Source organism: Trachemys scripta, chromosome 14 (genome assembly GCF_013100865.1).
Source record: "Trachemys scripta elegans isolate TJP31775 chromosome 14, CAS_Tse_1.0, whole genome shotgun sequence".
Classification (NCBI taxonomy): Eukaryota; Metazoa; Chordata; order Testudines; family Emydidae; genus Trachemys; species Trachemys scripta.
Genome location: NC_048311.1, coordinates 38,055,618 through 38,078,887, shown reverse-complemented (window position 1 = coordinate 38,078,887; position 23,270 = coordinate 38,055,618). Strand labels below are relative to the sequence as shown.

Genomic DNA, 23,270 nt, shown 5'->3' with positions numbered 1-23,270 from the left:
AAGGGGAGCAAGGGACAGTTCTGCTCTGTGCACAAGGAGCATCGGGAGGTCAGAGCCCGACTCGTTCCAGCAGCCAGTTCTTATCCCCCACCTCCCACCTCTCCAGTTCTTTACTGAGCTGGGGAATAGTGCTCAGCTTCCCTATTAGAAGTGGGGAAAGCCCTCTGAGTTGTTAGTTGCTAGATGTCAATGTCCTGGTTTCTGGATTTGCCGTTATCTTCTTAGGCCTTGGCTACACTTGCAGCTGAACAGCGCTGTGAGGTAAACCTGTCTTTGTACAGCTGAGTAGGGAAAAGCGCTGCAGTCTGTCCACACTGACAGCTGCCAGCGCAGTGGTGTGACCACACTTGTAACATTTGCAGCTGTGTTGGGAGTGGTGCATTATGGGCAGCTATCCCAGCATTCATGTGGCTGCAATGTGCTTTTCAAAACGGGGGGTGGTGGTGGATTGTGACAGAGAGTGTGGGGGGAGAGAGAGTGCTTTTTGGAGCATGTCAGCAGAGGCATAGCGAGCGCCCTCCGTACCCTCCGACCGGAGGGGGCCCCCCAAGGAAGGGGGCCCCTAAAAGTGGCAAAATAAATACCGCATTCCAGTTTCTGTATTATAAGGGGCCCCACCCGGACATATGTTCGAAGGGGGCCACCGTTTGGAGGGGGCCACGTTCTTTGTTGCTACGGCCCTGCATGTCAGCTCTCTATTTTGCAAGTTCCGAACTCCCGGCCCCCTGCTCCTTCATTCACTCACTCAAAGCAAGCTGCAAGCTGCAAGCTGTTTGTTTTTCTGTGTGGTAGGAGCTTTGAAACCGTCACTTCCGCATTCCTGCAGCTGGTCACAACACTGGAGAGGATTGGCCACTTGACAAGGTGATTAGTACAGCGCTGCAAGCGTTTACACTCACACCCATGAGTCCTAGTCACTGCGCTGCAGCTGTTATTCCTCTCGGAGATGTGGAGTACCTGCAGCAGTGTACCCAGGGAGATACAGCACTGTAAGTGCCCTGCCAGTGTGGACGGGGAGTGAGTTACAGTGCTGGGGGAGGCTTTACAGCGCTGTAACTTGCAAGTGTAGCCAAGGCCTTAGATGCTCTATCGATATGGGGAGGGGATTTAAGCCCAGACAGCAAATGGCTAAATGAAAGAGCAATAGTGTGTTGGACTTGTGCAAAGAGTCTCTCTGTGTGTGAAATGGCTTGTCTACACTGGCAATTCACAGCACAGTAACTTGCTGGCTCAGGGGTGTGAAAAATCACACACACACACCCATAGGCATGTACAGCACATGTCATTAGGGTGTGCACCCAAGGAATTTTATTTATTAATTTTTTTAAGGTGAACATTTATTGAATACTCAATCATAAAGGACATTATTTTTATTCATCAAACAAACTAAATAAACTAAAACTTAACTAAACTTAATTTTTTTTAAATTAACAACTAAACTTTACTTAAAAAATGAGACACAAAATACCAAATTTTTGCTGTAGTGACAACCAGGTGTATACAAAGATACAGTCAATTTTCATGATCTTTATCTTTAACCAGATAATGAGCTAACGCAAATTGACCAAAACAGATTAAGGTTTCTTCATCTTCCTGTCCTAGAGAATGAGACGTCGCTCACTAGGTGTTATGGACTTAAATTCCTCAATCACATCATTGTAATTAACTGACGAAGCCAATTCTTGTTCAATGTACAAAATCACGAGTGAGTCGAGGTGCTGTTGGGACATTGTACTTCTTAGTTTATTTTTTACATGTGCTAGTTTCGAAAAGGCTCTTTCACATGAACAGCTTGTAACAGGTAAGACTGCAAAGCATTGAATAGATTTGTAAAAGGCCTGGAACATGGAAGTCCGATCTGATTCCTTTAGCCAATGAAGTCACTCTCTGGTGGTGTTCGTAGTGCTACCTTTAGGAACAGATCCGTCATAACCCCGAAGCAATCCAACTTCAGCTTCCAACTCATCCAAGGACACTTTAAATTTGTTGGCAATGATTCTCATATCATCCCTGCCAATGTCTAAGCTCAGCAGTTTTCCCATTGCAGTCACAATTTTACAAGTCTCCTGCTCAAATCGCTGGTCAATGCCAGTCATCACTGAGTCTAGGAGTGGGTAAAATGAAGTTATTCTCTCCTGCTCCTCTTTTGTATCAAAGTGATGCTGGAACTCAAACGCGTCATCAATACGAGTGGACGTTTTTCTCTTCTTAACTGGGGGAATCGAGATATCAGTCTCTACACACATTTTCACACTGTCATTCAAAATAGATTGAAAATATTCTGGGCCACTTCTCATTGCAGCCAAAGAGTTACGCAAGCTTTTCACCCCGTCATTGCAGTAAGTTGAGATCTGGAGCTTGAAGAGCCTTACTCACTTTTACCACCATCTGGAGAATAGGGGCAGCATGTGAAGGGCAAAGATGAACCTGAATGAATTTAGTTCATGGCTAAGGCCTCTGGCTTTTATTTTAGCGTCAGCAAGGCGAGTTGTTTCGATAATCTCTTGTAAAGCTTGTAAAATGATGGAGTAGTTTTGTTTTACAGCAGACACTGCTTCTGCTCTGCATGTCCATCTTGTGTTTGATAGTGACTTCAAAGTCTTCAACTGGGATCCTACTTCTTGTGAAATCTTCTCCATTGCTGCATGTCACACAGGACTCCCTTCCATGAAGGCATAAAGAGTCTGAATAACACCAAAAAAATCAAAGACAGTTCTGTTTTGTTTACTTGAAGTGCATGCATCTACTAGGACAAAGTTCAAACAATGCGCATAGCAGTGTACATAGAGTATTTCACTGTTTCTTTCTTTACATTTCATTTGAACTCCCGCAGTACATCCAGACATAGTAGATGCGCCATGAAAACAAATAGACATCATTGGTGACCAGTCAATTTTAAGAATGCCAAGGGCATCATTTAACTGGTCAAAAATAGACTGAGCATCAACTGTTGTTAGTCTCTGAACAGACACAAAATGTTCAACTGGACTATGTTTTTCATTGTCAAAATACCGCACCACAATGGACATCTGTTCATGGTGTCCACAGTCAGTAGTGTCATCGGCAATTATTGAGATCATTTTTCCATTTAGTGAAGACACAATCTTTTGTTGCACAACATTGTGCAAGGCCACAATTAAATAATTTTGGATGCGATTACTCAGATAGGTAGCGTTTCGAGGAGATTGTTGCACATGCTTTGCCATTACGGGATCATGGTTTTGGAGCATATTGACAAGATTTAGAAATAAACCTTTCTCAAAACTGTCAGCTTTTTCATTGTGACCCCTGAATGGTCTCCCACCTTTCGCCAAACACAGAACAATGTCAATCAGTCGCTCCATTACACTTCGGTTATGGCACCGTTCTTCTTCTTGTTTAGACAGATAAGCCTGCTTGCCCTCATCCAACAATACATCAATAGGTTTCCCTTCATTAAAACATGACCATGAAGAACAGTTCAACACATGAGATTTTGACAGTTGGTGGTTTTTAAAACATTCGTTAGCCCTATGCCAGTTTCTGAATCCCTTATCAATAAATGCTGGATCAGTGTGACCTTTGTTTGCTGCATCATTAGAGGAGAAGAAATGGCAGTAAAAGCAAAATGCTGCGTCCTTTGATGGGCTATATTCTAACCACCTGTACTTTTCATAGCAATCGGACTGAAAACTTTTTTGTTTATTCCCTATTTTACTTCTTGGAAACATGCTCAATCTAGGCTGATAAGGACCTCTAGATAATCGAGACCGGCGTTCTAATCTATTTTTTGGAATATCACAGACCAGGTCATCAGATGGAATGTTTAATGGCTTTGAATAGGAACTACACTGACCTGAACTAAGAGACAAAGTCCATTTCTGTTGGTCATTACTCAGTTTATTGCACGCACCAAAACTGGTGGCGGCATTATCTTCATGTAAGTTCTTAACCGAGGAGTCTGAGGTATTTGCACTACTATCGGCACATTCATTATAATTCAGTTTGTCTGCTCCTTTTCTTATCTTAACAACGAACCGATCCATATTTTAAAATTAAAAGGGGGTATCATACGATTGAATTAAAACGTAAAGCCATAGGCTTGTTATGCTATTTCAGTAGAGTACACGCGACAAAGATTACAAACACTGTAGACACTACGCTGGGCACTCCTGACACGGCCGCTTATATAGGTCAAAGAATTTTCTAGAATAGTAGTCGGAGGGGGAGGGGAGGACCAATGTTAATGCGGCGCCGCAGTAGTGGGGACGCATGATGCGAGCAGGGCTGGCTCCAGGGTTTTTGCCACCACAAGCAGCAAAAAAAAAAAAAAAAAAGGCCGCGATCGTGATCTGCGCCGGCTCTACCGCTGCCGCTTCAGTCTTTGGCAGCAATTCGGCGGCTGGTTGTTCGCTCCCAGAGGGAATGAGGGACCCACCACCGAATGGCCGCCGAAGAGCCGGACATGCCGCCCCTCTCCGTTGGCCGCCCCAAGCACCGGCTTGCTGAGCCGGTGCCTGGAGCTGGCCCTGGCTGCGAGCGAACGCAGGCTTTCTATACATTTCTACAACATCTATATTACGCAATTCGGCGCTTATTGCATAATACAACAATCCATACTTTAAAACTAAAAGAGCATATCATGCAATTACATTAAAACGCAAAGCCACTTTTTTTTTTTTTGAAACATTAGGGCAGGGGGTGGGCAAACTTTTTGGGCTGAGGGCCACATCGGAGTGGGGAAATTGTATGCAGGGCTGGGGCACGGGGGGTGCGGGAGGGAGTGCGGGGTATGGGAGGGGGTGCGATGTGCAGGAACAGGCTCAGGGCAATGGATTGGCGCAGAGGAGGGGTGTGGAGTGTATGAGGGAGCGCAGGGAAGGGGGTTGGGGGGCAGGAGGGGTGCAAAGTGCAGGCAGGGGGCTCAGGGCAGAGAGATGGGGGGCGGGGTGCAGGAGGGGTTCGGGCTCCGGCCCGGCGCCGCTTACCTAAAGCGGCTCGGGGTGGCATCGGCGCTCTCCCTGGCTGCGTGCCCTGGCCCCACTCCGTGCCGCTCACCACATCCCTGTGCAGCCCCTGGGGGGGGGGGCGACATGGTGCCAGCCACTTCTGAGAGTGGTGCGGGGCCTGCGGCACCACGGGGGGCAAGTCCTTCGGGCCAGATCCAAAGCCTGAGGGGCCGGATCCAGGCCATAGTTTGCCCACTCCTGCATTAGAGTGTGCCTGGCCACACCCGGCACACCCCCTGCGCACGCCTATGCACACACCCCGAGCATAGCAAGTTTGAGCACTGTAAAGCACTAGTGTAGACAGGCTCTGAGCATCGATCTGGTTTACCAGGAGTCCTGGGAGATGTCTCTTCCCAGCGCTCGTGGGTGACCACACAGGCAGTGCTTTGCTGTCTAGTGTAGACATAGCCAAATGCATTACAACTACTGTGTGCCTCTGGAGGGAATTCTGCTGAAACCAGAAGGCTCTCACCTTGGCGTGGAATTCTGGGAGATGGTGTGTTTAAGCATGTAGGAGTCTGGAGGGTCAGCTCTACACCGGGGGTTAGGCAGCGGGTTTCACACCTCAGATAGGGGGAGAGTCCCCAAAGAATGTGCCCAGGGACCCCAAGACTGGAGCCGGGGGTGGGCTCTGTTCCAGTGCCAGAGGCTTGAATTATCTGGGGATTCTGGGGCTCAGATGCTTGGGTTCACCTTACTGCAGTCCGGTGGCACCTAACCAGGTCTGGGATATATATATATATGTGTGTGTGTGTGTGTGTATATATATACACACACACACACACACACACACACACACAGTAAAGAGAAACCTTCTCAGTGACCAGCATCCAAACACCCTTAGCTCTGACCAGGTGGGTTCTGGAGACGTGAATGGAGAGGTCTCCCCCTCAGGGCTGCCACATCCCTTTGAATTGGGCTGAGGGGGGCTCTTTCCTGGATGCTTCTCCCTGTGTCTGGATAAGAACATAAGAACAGCCTTACTGGGTCAGACCAAAGGTCCATCTAGACCAGTCCATCTAGACAGTCTACCGACAGTGGCCAATGCCAGGTGCCCCAGAGGGAGTGAACCTAACAGGCAATGATCAAGTGATCTCTCTCCTGCCATCCATCTCCACCCTCTGACAAACAGAGTCTAGGGACACCATTCCTTACCCATCCTGGCTAATAGCCATTAATGGATTTAACCTCCATGAATTTATCCAGTTTTCTTTTAAACGCTCTTATAGTCCTAGCCTTCACAACCTCCTGAGATAAGGAGTTCCACAAGTTGACTGTGCGCTGTGTGAAGAACTTCCTTGTATTTGTTTTAAACCTGCTGCCTATTAATTTCATTTGGTGACCCCTAGTTCTTGTATTATGGGAATAAGTAAATAACTTTTCCTTATCTACTTTCTCCACATCACTCATGATTTTATATACCTCTATCATATCCCCCCTTAGTCTCCTCTTTTTCAAGCTGAAAAGTCCTAGCCTCTTTAATCTCTCCTCATATGGGACCCATTCCAAACCTCTAATCATTTTGGTTGCCCTTCTCTGAACCTTTTCTAGTGCCAGTATATCTTTTTTGAGATGAGGAGACCACATCTGTATGCAGCATTCAAGATGTGGGCGTACCATCGATTTATATAAGGGCAATAATATATTCTTCTTCTTATTCTCTATCCCCTTTATAATGATTCCTAACATCCTGTTTGCTTTTTTGACCGCCTCTGCACATTGTGTGGACATCTTCAGAGAACTATCCACGATGACTCCAAGATCTTTTTCCTGATTGGTTGTAGCTAAATTAGTCCCCATCATATTGTATGTATAGTTGGGGTTATTTTTTCCAATGTGCATTACTTTACATTTATCCACATTAAATTTCATTTGCCATTTTGTTGCCCAATCACTTAGTTTTGTGAGATCTTTTTGAAGTTCTTCACAGTCTGCTTTGGTCTTAACTATCTTGAGCAATTTAGTATTATCTGCAAACTTTGCCACCTCACTATTTACCCCTTTCTCCAGATCATTTATGAATAAGTTGAATAGGATTGGTCCTAGGACTGACCCTTGGGGAACACCACTAGTTACCCCTCTCCATTCTGAGAATTTGCCATTTATTCCTACCCTTTGTTCCCTGTCTTTTAACCAGTTCTCAATCCATGAAAGGACCTTCCCTCTTATCCCATGACAACTTAATTTACGTAAGAGCCTTCGGTGAGGGACCTTGTCAAAGGTTTTCTGGAAATCTAAGTACACTGTGTGCATTGGATCCCCCTTGTCCACATGTTTGTTGACCCCTTCAAAGAACTCTAATAGATTAGTAAGACATGATTTCCCTTTACAGAAACCATGTTGACTTTTGCCCAACAATTTATGTTTTTCTATGTGTCTGACAATTTTATTTTTTACTATTGTTTCAACTAATTTGCCCGGTACCGACGTTAGACTTACCTGTCTGTAATTGCCGGGATTACCTCTAGAGCCCTTTTTAAATATTGGCGTTACATTAGCTATCTTCCAGTCATTGGGTACAGAAGCCGATTTAAAGGACAGGTTACAAACCCTAGTTAATAGTTCCGCAACTTCACATTTGAGTTCTTTCATAACTCTTGGATGAATGCCATCTGGTCCCGGTGACTTGTTACTGTTAAGTTTATCCATTAATTCCAAACCCTCCTCTAGTGACACTTCAATCTGTGACAGTTCCTATGATTTGTCACCTACAAAGGCTCAGGTTTGGGAATCTCCCTAACATCCTCAGCCATGAAGACTGAAGCAAAGAATCCATTTAGTTTCTCCACAATGACTTTATCGTCTTTAAGTGCTCCTTTTGTATCTCGATCACCGAGGGGCCCCACTGGTTGCTTAGCAGGCTTCCTGCTTCTGATGTACTTAAAAAACATTTTGTTATTACCTTTTGAGTTTTTGGCTAGCCGTTCTTCAAACTCCTCTTTGGCTTTTCTTATTACATTTTTACACTTAATTTGGCAGTGTTTATACTCCTTTCTATTTACCTCACTAGGATTTGGCTTCCACTTTTTAAAGGAAGTCTTTTTATCTCTCATTGCTTTTTTTACATGGTTGTCAAGCCACAGTGGCTCTTTTTTAGTTCTTTTACTGTGTTTCTTAATTTGGCGTATACATTGAAGTTGGGCCTCTATTATGGTGTCTTTAAAAAGCACCCATGCAGCTTGCAGGGATTTCACTTTAGTCACTGTACCTTTTAATTTCTGTTTAACTAAACCCCTCATTTTTGCATAGTTCCCCTTTTTGAAAATAAATGCCACAGTGTTGGGCTGTTGAGATGTTCTTCCCACCACAGGAATGTTAAATGTTGTTATATTATGATCACTATTTCCAAGCGGTCCTGTTATAGTTACCTCTTGGATCAGCTCCTACGCCCAACTCAGGACTAAATCTAGAGTTGCCTCTCCCCTTGTGGGTTCCCGTACCAGCTGCTCCAAGAAGCAGTCATTTAAAGTATCGAGAAATTTTGTCTCTGCGTTTCGTCCTGAGGTGACATGTTCCCAGTCAATATGGGGATAATTGAAATCCCCCACTATTATTGAGTTCTTAATTTTGATAGCCTCTCTAATTTCCCTTAGCATTTCATCATCACTATCACTGTCCTGATTGGGTGGTCGATAATAGATCCCTAATGTTATATTCTTATTAGAGCATGAAATTACTATCCATAGAGATTCTATAGAACATGTGGATTCACTTAAGATTTTTACTTCATTTGATTCTACATTTTCTTTCACATATAGTGACACTCCCCTCCTGCACAACCTGTTCTGTCCTTCCGATATATTTTGTACACCGGAATGATTGTGTCCCATTGATTGTCCTCAGTCCACCAGGTTTCTGTGATGCCTATTATATCAATATCCTCCTTTATCACGAGGCACTCTAGTTCACTCATCTTATTATTTAGACTAGATAAGAGTCTCTCCCTCCAGGGCTGCAACCTCCTGCTGCCTTTGCTTTGGGGTGGGTAGGTTTCTATTAATGGTTCATCCTGGGCTGGGGAGAGGTTGTCTCCTGTTTCACGTCTTCCACCATTCTCTCTGGCCAAGATAGAGCAGCTGGTGGCTTTAACCAGAGACACCTGTGGCCAGGAGCTGCCCCGACTCTGCTGCTGGGAATGTGGCAGCTCCAGCACAGGGAGATGCAGCAGGTAGGAGGCAGAAAAGCAGCAAGATAGACCAGAGTATCCAAGGGGACTGTCTGTAACTTCATGTTCAGGCTGTTACTGTGCTTGAGAGGTTCACATTTGATACCTAGTGTGGGGTTTGTACCCTGGTTCGTAACTGTTTGCCCTGAGCTTGGTACTCACATTCGTGAACTACTCTAGACAGTGGAGTCAAACCTGGGTCTCCCACATGCTAGCTGAGTGCTCTAACCATGGGGGTAAAAGTTACAAGACAGGTGATATCACATGAACCACCTCCACCTTCTCCCCACCCCCACACTCACATTTTGTGTGGAGCAAGGCAGGTGCCTACCTCATTCCAGCAAGAAACGCCCTAGGCACCTGGAGGAGGAGGTGGCATTGGGTGGGGCAGCCCCATCCCCCTTCCCCCCTTGTCAGCATCTTCTATTGGCTAGCTTACATGGCTCCCCGCCTAGTGAGCTGGCTTTTGTGAATCACACTGTAAGGTGCCTGTGTTGCCCAGGCATGTCTAGGGAGTTTAGGCCCCTAACTCAGCATTGCAGAATATGATTTTCTGGTTGCCTAAAAATAGGCCTTGTGACCCTCAGCATTGCAACACCTAAGTCCCTTCATGGACTGCACCCTGTGTAACCAGTCCCCTCTCCGCAGAGCACAGCTGAGCAATTCCTGATTGACATGGGTGTGTACAGGACCAGGGCCGGCTCCAGGCACCAGGTAAGGAAGCAGGTGTTTGGGGCGGCCAATACCAAGGGGCGGCACTCCGTCCGCTATTGGTGTGGCACGTCCAGTTCTTGGGCGGGAATTCGGCGGCGGGTCCCTCAGTCCCTCTCTTCCTCTTTGAGTTGCCACCGAAGAGGAAGAGAGGGAGTGAAGGACCCGCTGTCGAACTGCTGCCGAAGAATGGAGCGGCACGATTGAGCTGCCACCGAAGTGCCGCCGATCGGATTTTTTTTCCCACCACTTGGGGCATCAGAAAACCTGGAGCCAGCCCTGTACAGGACAGAGACAGAGCACAGGCTGGATAGTGACATCACAGTAAACTCCAAACTCTCCTCCTAGAGGCGCGATATTCCCTGTGGGGGCTGGGAGACACAACCAAGTCAGGAAGCAAATCCCATGGCTCTGCCCCGGACAACTGCAGCTGGGACATAAAATGGAGCAAACAAGAAGAATTGTTTGTAATGTTTTATTTACAGTAAGTAACTAAAGGTGGTAAGTAAACGGAGCTGAGAAGGAGCCTTAATAACCACAGCATGGAAAGGAGATTCCCCAGCTACTGAGAACAGTTTTCTTAATGGCTCTAAAATAGCACCAATGGCCAGGAATTGATATAGGGAATTCATGAGTTACAGTCTCACTTTCAGTAACATGTAATAAATCTCTCTGTTCCCTTTCCTTTCATACTGTCCTTTTCTAGTCATGTTTCTAGCCCTCACTTCTGATCCCTGTTTATTTTCCTGTGTCTCTCCCACTCTCCTCTCCTCCCTGTCACAGATCATCCCCATGGCTGCTCCATTCTTTCCCCTGATTTCATCCCTTCCTCTCTTGCTGCCCCTGGGTTCCCTGCCAGGGATATTTTCCTGTCACTCTTCCCAGTTCTATTTTCCACCATTTCCCCTGGACTCTCCCTTTATTCTTGTTTTATTTTCATTCACATTTGCCTTCTTGCTTCTTCTAATTCCCTCTCGTTAAACCCACCCTGCCTCTCCCAGTGCTGCCACCCTCACAAGTTTAAAAAAAATCATGAGACTGACCCAACGATGATTTTTTTAAGGTTATATAATGGTTTTTCCATCAATCTGCTCCCCTTACCCATTCTCTCTCCCCCGCCCCCGCTGTGTGTGTGACCATTACAGTGTTACCAGTTGTCCTGAAGTGACTTTGGCTCCTTCTACAGGAGCTCTGGCTGAGAGACCCCATGAGATCTAATCCCACCACCCACAGGTGGTGAAGCACTGGAATGGGTTACCTAGGGAGGTGGTGGAGTCTCCTTCCTTGGAGGTTTTTAAGGCCCGGCTTGACAAAGCCCTGGCTGGAATGATTTAGTTGGGAATTGGTCCTGCTTTGAGCAGGGGGTTTGACTAGATGACATCCTGAGGTCCCTTCCAACCCTGATATTCTATGATCTGTACAAACCGCTCCCTGCTGCTGCTTCTCCGCAACCCCCCAAACCCTGATTGATTCACGCTGGGTCCCTGCCACCCCCACCTCTGCCTGCCCTCTGCCCAGCCCCCACCCCTGCCCCTCAGGCCCCCTCTGCTCCTCCTGCAGCCCCAGGGGTTCTTCCCACCCCCCAATCCCTGGGGCTGCAGGAAGGGAAGGGGAGGGGCTTCCACAGGTCATAGAGATGAGGAGCCAGGGGCTGGGTATACAGGAGTCCTCCAAGGTCATAGAGTCTGGGGTCCATGAGGCTAGAGAGGCTGATTTCCAGTTCCCCCCTCTGCTGTGTGTCTCAGGGACACAGTCTGAGCCGGGATCCCCCCCCACCCGGAGCCAGGGCCGGATTCTCTCCCCAGGGACGGAGCCCGGCGGGGAAGTGAAGATCGGGGCCTCGTCACCAGCATCGATAAATGTCACCTGCCCCCGGTCACAGTCCAGACAAACCCGGATCCTGCTGGGGACCCGGTGCCGGGGCAGGGGGGTCACAGGGGAGGTGAGAGCCTGGAACTGACCCCACCAGCACCACTGCACAGCCCAGATCCCCTCCTCAGGGCTGAGGCTGATCTCTCCCTTCCTCCCCACAGACTCTCTGTCCACCCCCACAGCCCAGTATCGCCCAACCCCCACCTCCACCTCCCAGCAATGTCTCCCCGAGGTGAATCCCTCACAGCCCAGCACACAGCGCTCAGTGTCAAATCTCTCAGGGTTGTTGGGCAGTTGCTGCCGTTTGTCTCCATATCTCACACATTTCCCATCCTCAGACAGGACGAGTTGGGGATGAGCCGTGTCTGGATCCAGAGTCACATTTGCTGGAGAGAGAGAGAATCAGAGCATTAGGGGCAGAGCTCGGCCCTGGGGGAGGCTGCGACCATTTCTCACACTCCCCAGCAGCCCCGTCCTGGCTGGAACAGGCCTGGATCCCAGGGAGCTGCCTCTGTCCTGGGCACCTGAGACTAAACAGGGATGTCACTGCAGTTCCTCAGTCTCTATAAGGAGACCCACTTCATTAGTTTCCCATTTGCTTGCATAAGCTTCAGCTCCCAGCTACCCCTGTTGGTTCTGCTCCATTCCCAGCAGGAGAGACACCAAGAAAGGCTTTAGTGAGGAGGGAGCAGAGGAAGCAGGTACAGTTTTGAAGCCCAGAGGGAATCTCTCTCCTCTAATGCAGTTTCCACTACCAGGGCTGGGAACAGACAGGAAGGTGCAGCATTGGGGAAGAGCCACTTAATACCAGAGAATAGGAGGAGGCATTGGGTGTGGTAGCACCATCCCCAGCCCAGAGAGAAGGGAGGAGCTGCCAGCATCACAGGAAGAGCATCTCCCCAATCCAGGAAGCAGGGAGCAGCTCCAGTGGGAGAGCCCAGCCCTGTCCAGAGGAAAGGCAGGATGTTGGAGAAGAGTGATGGGGAGACCCCCTGCACTGGGTAAAGCAGAGGGATGTGTCAGCCCTCAGGGCAGGGAGCTCTGTTCGGGTGCTGCTCAGGGAGAGTTTCTGTTCAGCAGCCTGGGCATGAACTCAGCACTAAGGTTGGTGTCAGGACTATTTGTGTGATGTCAGCTTGGGATGTCCCCAGGTGTTCCGGCACCTTGGTAGAAGTTGGGAGGGGGGTACTAGGTCGCACCACCTGTGGCCCTGCCCTCTCTGTGGCCCTGCCCCACTCTTCATCTTCCCGCCGAGGCCCTGCCCCTGGCCAGGCTGGGAGCCTTGGCAACTATGGAGAGCCCCTGACCCTCCACCTTCCCATGTCCCCACTCTCCGGTGTGCACCACCCAGGGCAGATGGAGGGTCCAGGGGAAAGAGGAACAGGGGTGGGGCCACTGAGAGGGGCCAGCACCGGGAAGAAGCTGCACTAAAAAGGGGGAGCTGATCAGCTGCCCTTCCACGAAGCACAGCCACTGCCTGCGACGCTCCACACCTGCCCAAGGCTTCCAGTTTGGGGCTCCAACATGGCCCCCTGCCCGCAAACTATGCCCATGTTAAAAAGTGGGTGGGCTTGGCCACCCTGGTCCCCCATGTTCCAGTGCCCCTGGATCTCCTCGCTGTTTAATGGGTTATGTTTAGGGCTGTGTGTGTCATGGTCACTGTTGATTTGGTTGGTAACTTTAGTTACTATCCCATGAAGATGTTTTCACTGGAATTTTCTCATAATTTAAAGACAATCTCCAGCTGCAATCTCACCCTGTCTGTGTGCTCCTAGGGGTTTCCCTCTTTTTGTCTCCAGTGCAGATGGTAGAATGTCTGGCAGGGGAAAGGAGAAAAGAGACAAGATTTCAGACTTTCATATTTATAACAGTGTCCCCACTCTGAATGCACAGAACTGTGTTTTCATCATGACAGAAAGAGACCGAGAGGCACAGAGACACACTAGGCATTCTCAGCTCCTCTGAGCTCAGATCAAATGTAAATTAACTAAAACCTTCTCTTTCCTCTCTGATTCAGGCATCTCTCAGCAATGGAACCAACATCCTTGCAGTCTCACAACCATCGTAGGACACACAATCTGTAAGGGAGATTTACTTTTCCCCTCATCATCCCCTCCCACCCTTCAAACTCCAGTTGGTTTGTCTCATTCACTTACTGCCTTTTGTCAAAACCTAGACCCAGGTCGTACAAAGACTTTGTCATAAAAGTAACTTTACCCACTTTAGTCCCTTTCGCCAGAGGTAGGCAGCATCATATTGTGCGACGGACACTTGACAAAATTACCGGAGTTAGTGACGGACATTGGGGGGTGGGTGGGTTATGTCATTTAGTCATCATTCAACCCGCAAAATAACGCACAATTTTCCACACTGAAAAAACCATAACCTAGCTAGCTATTAAATAATAAACAATAATCATAATAATAAATTCAACTCACTTCAGTGTTTTTGAATGTACCTCACTGCCAGTCAATATTTTTTTTGTAGGATGGGGGCATTGAAATAAATATTTATCCTAAAACCATATTTCAGTGCATTGTTGTCACTACTTTTTTATTTTTCTTGTTTAAATAATATGTCTTACGGGAGGATGAGTGTGTGTGTGTGTGTATATATATATATATATATATGTGTGTGTGTGTGTGTGTGTCCCTCCTCTACACCGCTTACACCATGTCTCTCCCCTGTCTGTGTCCCTTACATAGGAGATCCCCCATCATGTCACGGGATGTGGGAAGCAGGAGGGGGAGGGGTCTCTCAGTGGAGCAGGGTTTCCCATCCATTCCCTCACTGTGACCAGGGCACCCCTCTCCAGGCAGGGGTTATCCCAGGTTGGGTGGGAACCACCTCTGCCTCCTGACCAGAACATAGGGACAAGCTCTGGCTGTGGACGGGGGTCTGTTGTGAGCAGGGGACAGGGTGGAACAAATTCTTGTGGGGGGGAGGGCAGACTCACCTCTGGTGGCTCCCTGAAGTGGTGTCCCATAGTCCCTCATCCCTGCTGCTGCTGGGGAGCTAGGCTGGGGGGCGCTGTGAGGTGGGGGAAAGACACTGAAGGGCTGGAGCTGGGCTGAGGGGCGCTGTGCGGTGGGGGAAAGACACTGAAGGGCTGGAGCTGGGCTGAGGGGGGCTGTGCATCCAGCCACAGAGAAGTTAGCAAAGTCCAATACCCCCTGTGTGGAGACAAAGGTCAAAGTGACGTGTGCATAATCAGTGGTAATAAACCAGAGATGAGAACAAGAACATGAAAATAGCTTGATCAAAAAAAGCCCTGCTAAGGAAATATTCATGCATGTGTAGTGTATGACCTATATAAGATACTTAATATTCATATCACTCAAAGGTGATTGGAAAAGAACTAGTAAATATGCAATTTGGACGTGTATAATATGTCAGACATTGTAAGGGGTAATCAGAGCATCATAGGAGAAATCCCCCATGACCCGCCTATGCCCCGGGAGAAGGGAACTGGCCAGCACTTCTTTCTATATGCGATGGCTAGTAGCAAATATCCCAATGGCTGGTGATGTGGCACTAGACGGGGAGGGCTCTGAGTTAGAGAGAAATCTTTCCCAGGGGTCTGCCTGTTGGGTCTTGCTGAAATGCTCAATGTCCAACTGACCACCATATTTGGGATAGGGAAGGAATTTTCCAGCAAATCAAATTGACAGAGACCCTGTTTGTTTGTTTTTGCCTTCCTCTGCCATATGGGGCATGTATCATTTACAGATGTTAAGCTACAATAAATGGTGGACTCTCTGTAACTTGAAGTCTGTAAATCAGTATTTGAGGACGTCAGCAATTCAGACAGAGTTTAGGGGTAAATTGCAGGAGTGGGTGGGGAGGTTCTGTGGCCTGCAATGTGCAGGAGGTCGGAGTAGATGGATCATGATAGTCCCTTCTGACATTAAAGTCTGAGTCATTTCTTACTTTGTAATTGTAAATGAAAGGCATGTTTGAATTAATCAACCTGAGTGTCTGGGACCCAAGTGTCTGGCCTTCTCACCCAACAATTAACTAGAAGCATCATCTAAGTGTGAACCAATTGACCAGCGCCATTCTCTTCCCACAGTCTCAGAGGCTCATCCCAATTTCCATTCCTACATCCATTTTAGGTACCTTTGAACTTCCTCAGAGTCTCCGATAGCACAATAGTTTTCTGGGAGAAATCGCTGACTTGCTCTTCCAGTTCAGGAGAAATCTCCTTTGGCTGCTGGAACTTCCCCTTCTCACACCTAGAGAGAAAAAAATTCATGTGATTCTATTTCATTGTGTGACTCATTATAAATTCTGGCTAGTGAGTGGCTGCTCAAATGGGCCTGGAGTTCGAATTCCTCGACTTCTCCCAGCCTCAGAGCAGGTGCAACACAGCCCATGGCTGCACAACCCTCCCTTCAAAGGATTCGTTAATATTGTTCAACTCTGATCTGGCGAGATCAGCTCTGGGGACAAAAGGGGAATTGAGTCTCCATGGCCAATTCACTCCTTGGCCTCTATGCTCTGAGGGACAGGAGGTTCCTATGTGAACTGCTGTAGAAATCTGTCAACTAGGAACTAGACTGAGACACCAACTCCCCACCCCCCAGCTCATTCCACACAGGTCTCCTAACAACCCTCAGGCTGGGAAAGACTCTGGTGGGAAAGACTCTTGACCACTGCTGCCCTGGGCTGAATGGTAACCAGGGCCCCAGCAGTGACAGGCCCATATTCCATCCCCACAATCCTGAGGCAGCCAGTCCCCCAGGGATGTGACATCTCTAGGAAACACTTGAGGTCTGTCCTTCCCATTGAATGGATAATTCCAGGGTGAGAACCTCAGGATTAAGTTTACCTGAGAGATTTGTATCCAAAATGTGACCTTCCCCACACATGTTGCTGTGGAGATGCAGTGCTACCATCATCTCCATGCTCTATCCCAGCATTGCCAAGTATGTGTGGGAGTAAGAGAGAGCCACGTACCTACTCAAGGTGCTTCTGACATCCTAGAGGAGAGAGAGAGGAGAGAGAGATTAAAAAAAATCTCAGCACCACCTGATTTGGGATTCCAGGAAAGAGATTTTGCAAATACAGGGAAAATCAGCCCTGCCCTGGCCCCAGGGCCAAGGTTTCACTGAGCTAATGGGGCTTTTCCATCTCTAATATCAATGTGTCTGTGAGTCTGCAGAGAACAATCGTCATTCATATGTCAGCACACATTGAGTTACACCTTGATCTCTAACTGCTGAACCCCAGTGCCCAGGAGTCCAGCTGTCCTGTCCCTGTGTTGGGATTTGGGAAGTTTCTAGCTCAGTCTCACCTGCAGGAATTCACTTGTTGGCTTCTGACACTTCCCCTCCAGCTCACTGATCACCTCACTGAGACGGGAAATCTCCTCTGAGAGTTTACTGACATTTTCATTCTGTATCTTCACAATCTCCTCGTCCAGCTTTTCCAGCTGGGCCAGCAGGAGTCGCTCTTGTTCCTCCAGGAACTGCCGCAGTTGCTGAAATTCAGACACAATCTTCTGCCTCTCGGTTTCTGTCTGTTTCTATAAGAAATAAGGAAAGGGCTGGTCAGGAACATGGATGGAGCCTGATGACCTTTCATACAGTCTTACAAGAGACAGTTTCTTTACAATCTCTGACACATCTGTGTAGAGACCAGGACATGAGCCATCAGGCCTAGTGCTCAGAGCTGCAGTTGGAAATTGGGAACTACGGCCAAAGTCAGAGCTGGAGTCAAAGTCAGGATCTCACCAAGGGTTGGGGCTACAGTCGAGCTCAGGAGTCATGCCAAAGGTTGATCCAGAATCAGTGTCTGGAATCGCACGGGGGGTCAGGACTGGAGTCTGAGTCAGGCAGCCAAGCGAACGGTCAAGCTGGAGTCAGATAGCAGTACTGCAGGTCAAACCTGAGTCAGGGACAACGCCAGGGCCAAGCCAGAGTCAGGGTCCAGTCCAGCAGCAGATCGGGAGTTCACTCAGTTGTTTGGACAACTTCCCGTGACTCCTGCTGGTGTAACTCATGCATCCGAATGTCTGCTCCAATCAGGAGCTTCGTAGGCAGATCCTCTGGTGCGCCAGAGTTCCACTAGCCCCTCCCCTGCTGGCTCTGGAGAGCGGTTGGGTTGTAATGACAGTCTCTGTGGACTGAGGTTCAAAACCCACCATTCTTCACATCCTGACACTTGACTATACATTGTGATCACAAGGGAGAGGATTTTCTTACAGCTTCCCATTTGGCCCCAGTCTCTCTGAAAGGGCTGTCTCCATGTCTACTGGGATATAATCAGTGCAGTTTGGGAGAAATGTTGTGAAAGCCACCAGGGGTAGTAATTCACTCATTAATTAAAATGCATCGTAGATCCTGCAGAAGATGCTGTTGTCCTTCTCCAGGGAGAGAACATTTGTGATATGCACACCTGTACACACACACATGCACAGTATCCCATGATCATGGAGAAACACACACAAATCTACCAATAAACATCCTTCCCACCTCCATGTCCCAGCAGACAAAGAACAATAGGCACCTACCAGATACTCCTGGCTTCTCTTCTCTCCAGTCACTTTAAATCCCAGCAGCTTTTCTCTCTCTTCCTTCAGAGTCTTCAAATGGGCTTGTATTTTTTCCTGACAAACAGAAATGATTTGGTGGGTTTATTTTGAGGGTTGTAGGGGGTGGTTGAGGTTTTTTTTCACCCAAAAGTCAAGATAACAGCCAGTCTTCCTAGATAGACTAGGTGGGTAAGGCAATATCTTCTGCTGGCCCAGCTCCGGTTGGTTAGAGAGTTACACACAACTCAGCTCTGGGGAACATACTCTTTCCTAGGCCTAAAGAAGAGTTCAGTGTAAGCTTGAAAGCTTGTTGTTCACCCACAGAAGCCGGCCATGAGCAGATATTACTTCACCTCCCTTGTCTCTCTAATATCCCGGGACCAACACAGTTACAACAATACTGTGTACAACAGTGGGTCTTTCTAGAGGTAGGACATCAGAGACACCAAGGAAATGAAACCTTATTTATGGAAACTGGGAGTGTTTTATATTCAGAGTTGAGTTATTACATCCACTTTCACCATCGATTTAAACCGGCAGGAAACTGGTGTCACATGGTGGTGAATTTATAAAGCTGTTTTTGAGCAGATTTCAGAAACCGTCATATCAATCCCAGAAGCCTCCAGGGCAGCCATATAGGCTGGGATGCTCAAAGGAATCCAACTCCATTGACTTTCAGCCCTGTACCCCTGGGGATTGGATGGGTTGGACAGCACTGATCCAAGGACTAGGGCAAACCCCATTAGATGTGTTGATTTGTGTTAGGAACAGCTGGGGTTTGCCCTAGTGCTGTCCTAGCCCCTTTCTGTGGCAATGGCCTCTGGGTAGCTTCCCCACAGTCCCTAGCAAAGGTCTCAGAAGCAGTAGATTCTGAGAGATTTCAAAAGGCTGCCTGGTGGGACTAATGGAACCACGTTGGCTGGTCCTTGCCCATGAACACATGAGAACAGGTCAGACCGACACAGGTCCACGCTGCCCAGGGGTTCGTTTTGCTGAAGATAAGTCTAATCCCAGTAGGGTGACCAGACGTCCCGATATTATCGGGACAGTCCCTATTTTAGGGGACTTGTCCCGCATCCCGACCTTACATTGGTCGGGATGTCTGATCACCCTATATGAGGGAGACTGCAGCAAGCTGGCACAGCTGGCGCCACTCACCTTTCCTCCCTGGGGCAGCGCACAACTGAGCTCCCGGCGTGGCGGCGCCAGTCCATCGGGCCAGCCGCCTGGCCGGCAGGAACCTGCAGAGCACAGCCCTGCCCCTGCCTCGGGCAGACAGAGAGGCAGCGAGGAGGTCTCGCTCCCCTGTGTGCTGCAGCGGGGCGGGGCTTATAGACCAACTGAGCTGAAAATTGTGATCTATAGTATTCAAAACTATGAAGATGTGGGCTGAAATAAAATCAGCATGATTTGCTTAACAATATCAATGGAATCAGCATTGCGCTGCTATATATTGGAAAACATTACAGTGAAATCTTGCAAGTATTACATAGCACGTCGCCTTGCCCAAATGGTAACTAAGCAGAACATCTTCCTGTTTCAACATTCTTAACTTGTATCCCATAGCTCCTAGAAGTTGTTTTTTTCAAACACTGAATACTGCTAAGTTATGAGTTTTAACAGGTTTTTTTTCTTTTAAACCACAGCACTGAATGCTATTCTAAAATTGTTTTCCAAATATTCTTAAACTCCCAGTTTATCCCCCGCTGATGTTCATTGTGAAAAGTATTGCAGGTCTAATAATAATATTTGGCACTTTTGTAATTCACTGTCCAACATGTGTTTTGTGCCCTCCTCTGGTGGATTTTTAGAGGATAACTGTATAGCTACCAGCTAAGGGAGTTATATCTCGAACTCAAGTAGTAGAAGCTCATGCTTTTAAGTCTGGATGGCTCGGGTTCAATCTTTGGTGACTAGCTATGATGGAGGTTGCTACGCTTATAATCCCTTTAATCAGAGGTTCTGAATATGCTTTGTTGTAGGCAGAGCTAGCCTATAGTTAAGCAACTGAAAATTTAGAATGGGAAGTGTTGAAATGTTGGGAAGCCTTATAATTTTGCCAGTCTGGAACGAACATCCCATCTGAAGGATGGGGGCGGGGAGAGAGGAAAGTGAGACAGGACCAGGAAACTGGGACAAGGAATCCAGAGGGGTAGTGGGGGGCAGTTGAAATCAGATGAGGAGCTGGGGTGGGTTAGACAGCAATAGGATAGACATAGACTGGAGGGGATGGGGAAGAAGGGTCTTTCACTACTAGAGACCACTCCATTCAGGAGCCTGGAATAGACTCAGGATTCCTGAGTTTCACAGTTCCTTTTCTGTCAGCAGATATCTGTGAAACCCAGTGGCAAAAAAAGTGTCTCATCCCCCTGTAGAGCTGATTTATCACATATAGGATGACAACCTACTGCCTCTGCCATCACTTACTCCATTAGCTCAAGTGGCAGAAGTCTGTGCAGTGGATCTAAAGGTTCATCGGCAGGGTTGGAGCCATGCGAGTTTCACGATGATTCCACATGCCAGAATTTCTGGGGCAGTTCAGTTTTGATTTTTACAAAAAAACCTGGGGAAATGCATACAGAAATAGGGTGACCAGATGCCTAAATAGGGGCATCTCAAGCAGGAGTAGAGAGGTTATTTTATCTCTGTATTTGGCACTGGTGCAACCACTGCTGGAATACTGTGTGCAGTTCTGGTGTGCACAATTTAAGAAGGATATTGATAAATTGTTGAGTGTTCAGAGAAGAGTCACAAGACTGATTAAAGGATTATAAAACATGCCTTATAGCGATTGACTCAAGGACCTCCATCTATTTAGCTTAACAAGAAGAAGGTTAAGAAGTGACTTGGTTATAGACTGTAAGTATCTACATGGGGAACAAATAGTTAATAATGGGCACTTCAGTCTAGCAGAGAAAGGTAGAGCACGAGCCAAAGGTTGGAAGTTGCAGCTAGACCAATTCAGGCTGGATATAAGGCATACCTTTTCAATGGTGAGAGTAATTAACGATTAACAATATACTAAGGGTTATGGTCTTTTTCTAAAAGCTTTTTCTAAAAGCTATCCTCTAGGAATTATTTTGGGAAAGTTCTATGTCTATGCTATACAGGCGGTGAGACCAGGTGATCACCGGATCCCTTCTGGCTTTATAATCTCAGAACTAGGTACATCAATTCACATGCAAAATTCTCATTGAATTCAATAGGTGTCCTTGCCCTGTGGCTTGTGGTGTGGGCTGCAGCAGGGGCCGTACAACCCCTCTCGCAGCTTCCTAGGGCCCCCTCTTGTGGCTCTGTGCACCTGTGTCTGTCATTGTCATCCTCTCCCCTCCCACCGCCCCACTCGCCCAATGTGTCCTGATATTTCACTCTTGCGGTCTGGTCACCCTAAATCCCAGTGGCATGTGGCATGGAGCTGTGCTGTCTGGAGCCCTTGTGGGTGTGGACTCAAGGTGCTCGGGGTCCCACACAGTGTTCAGCCCAGTGACCTCCTCTAGTGCAGGCCGGCAGCATCTGAGTTTAACCCCTCATGAAGGAGCACAGGAGTTCACAATGCCAGTGGGAAACCTTGTCTCCCTGCTGTGCCTGGGACCTGTATCAAGGAGTCTTTTCCTCCTACTGTCCGCACTTCATCTCTGCTCAGTGCTGCTGAAAGGGGCAGAGTAGCTAGTGGTTAGGGCACTGAACTGGGCCTTGGAAAACCAGGTTTTTATATCCAGCTGTGCCACTGATCTGCTGAGTCACCTTGGACAAGTCATTTCCCCTCACTGTGCCTCAGTTTCCCCTCCCACCCTTTGTCTGTCTTGTCCAATTAGACTGTAAATGGCTTGGGGCAGGGATTGTCTCTCACTGGGTTTTGAGCAGGGCCCCCCCACAATCGAGGTCAGATTTCATCTGGGGTCTGTAGGGGATGCAAATAACAATAAACACTGTGATACAACCAGTAATACCAGCCACAGCTTGTAACTCCCCTATCAGCTTTCATGCAATGAAGGCTACACACAACTGAATGACACAGTTACACCATTAAGCTGTAATTAACATCCAGAGTTATTACCCATTAGACTGGACAGCAACTTGGTACCTTGTACTCCTGGGCAGCTTCCTGTATGGGAACCACCGTGTGAGCGCGGTGAGCCCGGGACTCTCTGCAGATCACACAGATGGGGGTTTGATCCTCTTCGCAGAACAGTTTCAGAGCCTCCTGGTGTTCCCCACACACCCCATCCCCTCCTGTTCCCTTTGCTGCCTGTAAACTCAGCTGCTTGGCGATTTCTAGGACATTTGCCAGCTGCCTGTTTGGTCTGAGGTTTCTCTGTTGCACAGTTTCTCTGCACTGAGGGCAGGAGGCGGCTGTGTCGGATCCCTCCCAGCACTGGCTGATGCAGGTTCGGCAGAAATTGTGCCCACACTCCAGAATAACAGGTTCTGTGAAATACTCCAGACAGATGGGACATGAAGCTTCTTCCCGGAGACTTTCCACGGGGTTCTCTGCAGCCATGGCTCCCTCTGGGCAGTGTAAAAGGGTAAGTTTCAATTTCCTGAATTCACACTACGCCCCGCCTGCAGCAGCAAGTGGGTGTTTCCCTTCCTGGAACTGACTCAGGCTGTTTGTTGAATTGGAAGGAGCCGACCAGTAACATTACAGCCCTGGAGGTTGTGGTGAAAAATGTGCCACTAGTGCTCTGGTCCTGCAATCAGCCCCTGTGCTGGTGGGGAGGGTCACTGGGGCTTCACATGGACATCAGCATCCCCCGTGAGGATGAGCCTGCAGGAGCAGGGCCTGTGTGTCTAAGGAGCGATAGTCAGGCTTGGCAGAGCTTTTTTTTATAATCTAATTTTGACAGATAATGTTTATTTTAAGCAATTTTTATATTTATTGATTTAAACTTTCACAGTTGAACAATCTGTGGCTTTAAATTCCAATTTAAATTTTCACAGTTGTGGGAAATTATGGGGGGATCAGACAATATTTTGGTCAGACCAGAACTATTTAATG

At 47.9% G+C, this 23,270-nt stretch overlaps 1 protein-coding gene across 1 annotated transcript; it reads right to left on the bottom strand.

Moving 5' to 3' along the window:
* Positions 1-11,468: 11,468 nt before the first annotated feature.
* Positions 11,469-22,804, bottom strand: LOC117886951 (zinc finger protein RFP-like). Its single transcript, XM_034789134.1, is given in 8 exon segments — positions 11,469-11,635; positions 11,638-12,122; positions 13,493-13,552; positions 15,856-15,971; positions 16,696-16,718; positions 17,033-17,263; positions 18,251-18,346; positions 22,356-22,804. Coding segments are annotated over 8 exon segments (1,458 nt in total). The 5' UTR covers positions 22,773-22,804; the 3' UTR covers positions 11,469-11,605.
* Positions 22,805-23,270: the final 466 nt, after the last annotated feature.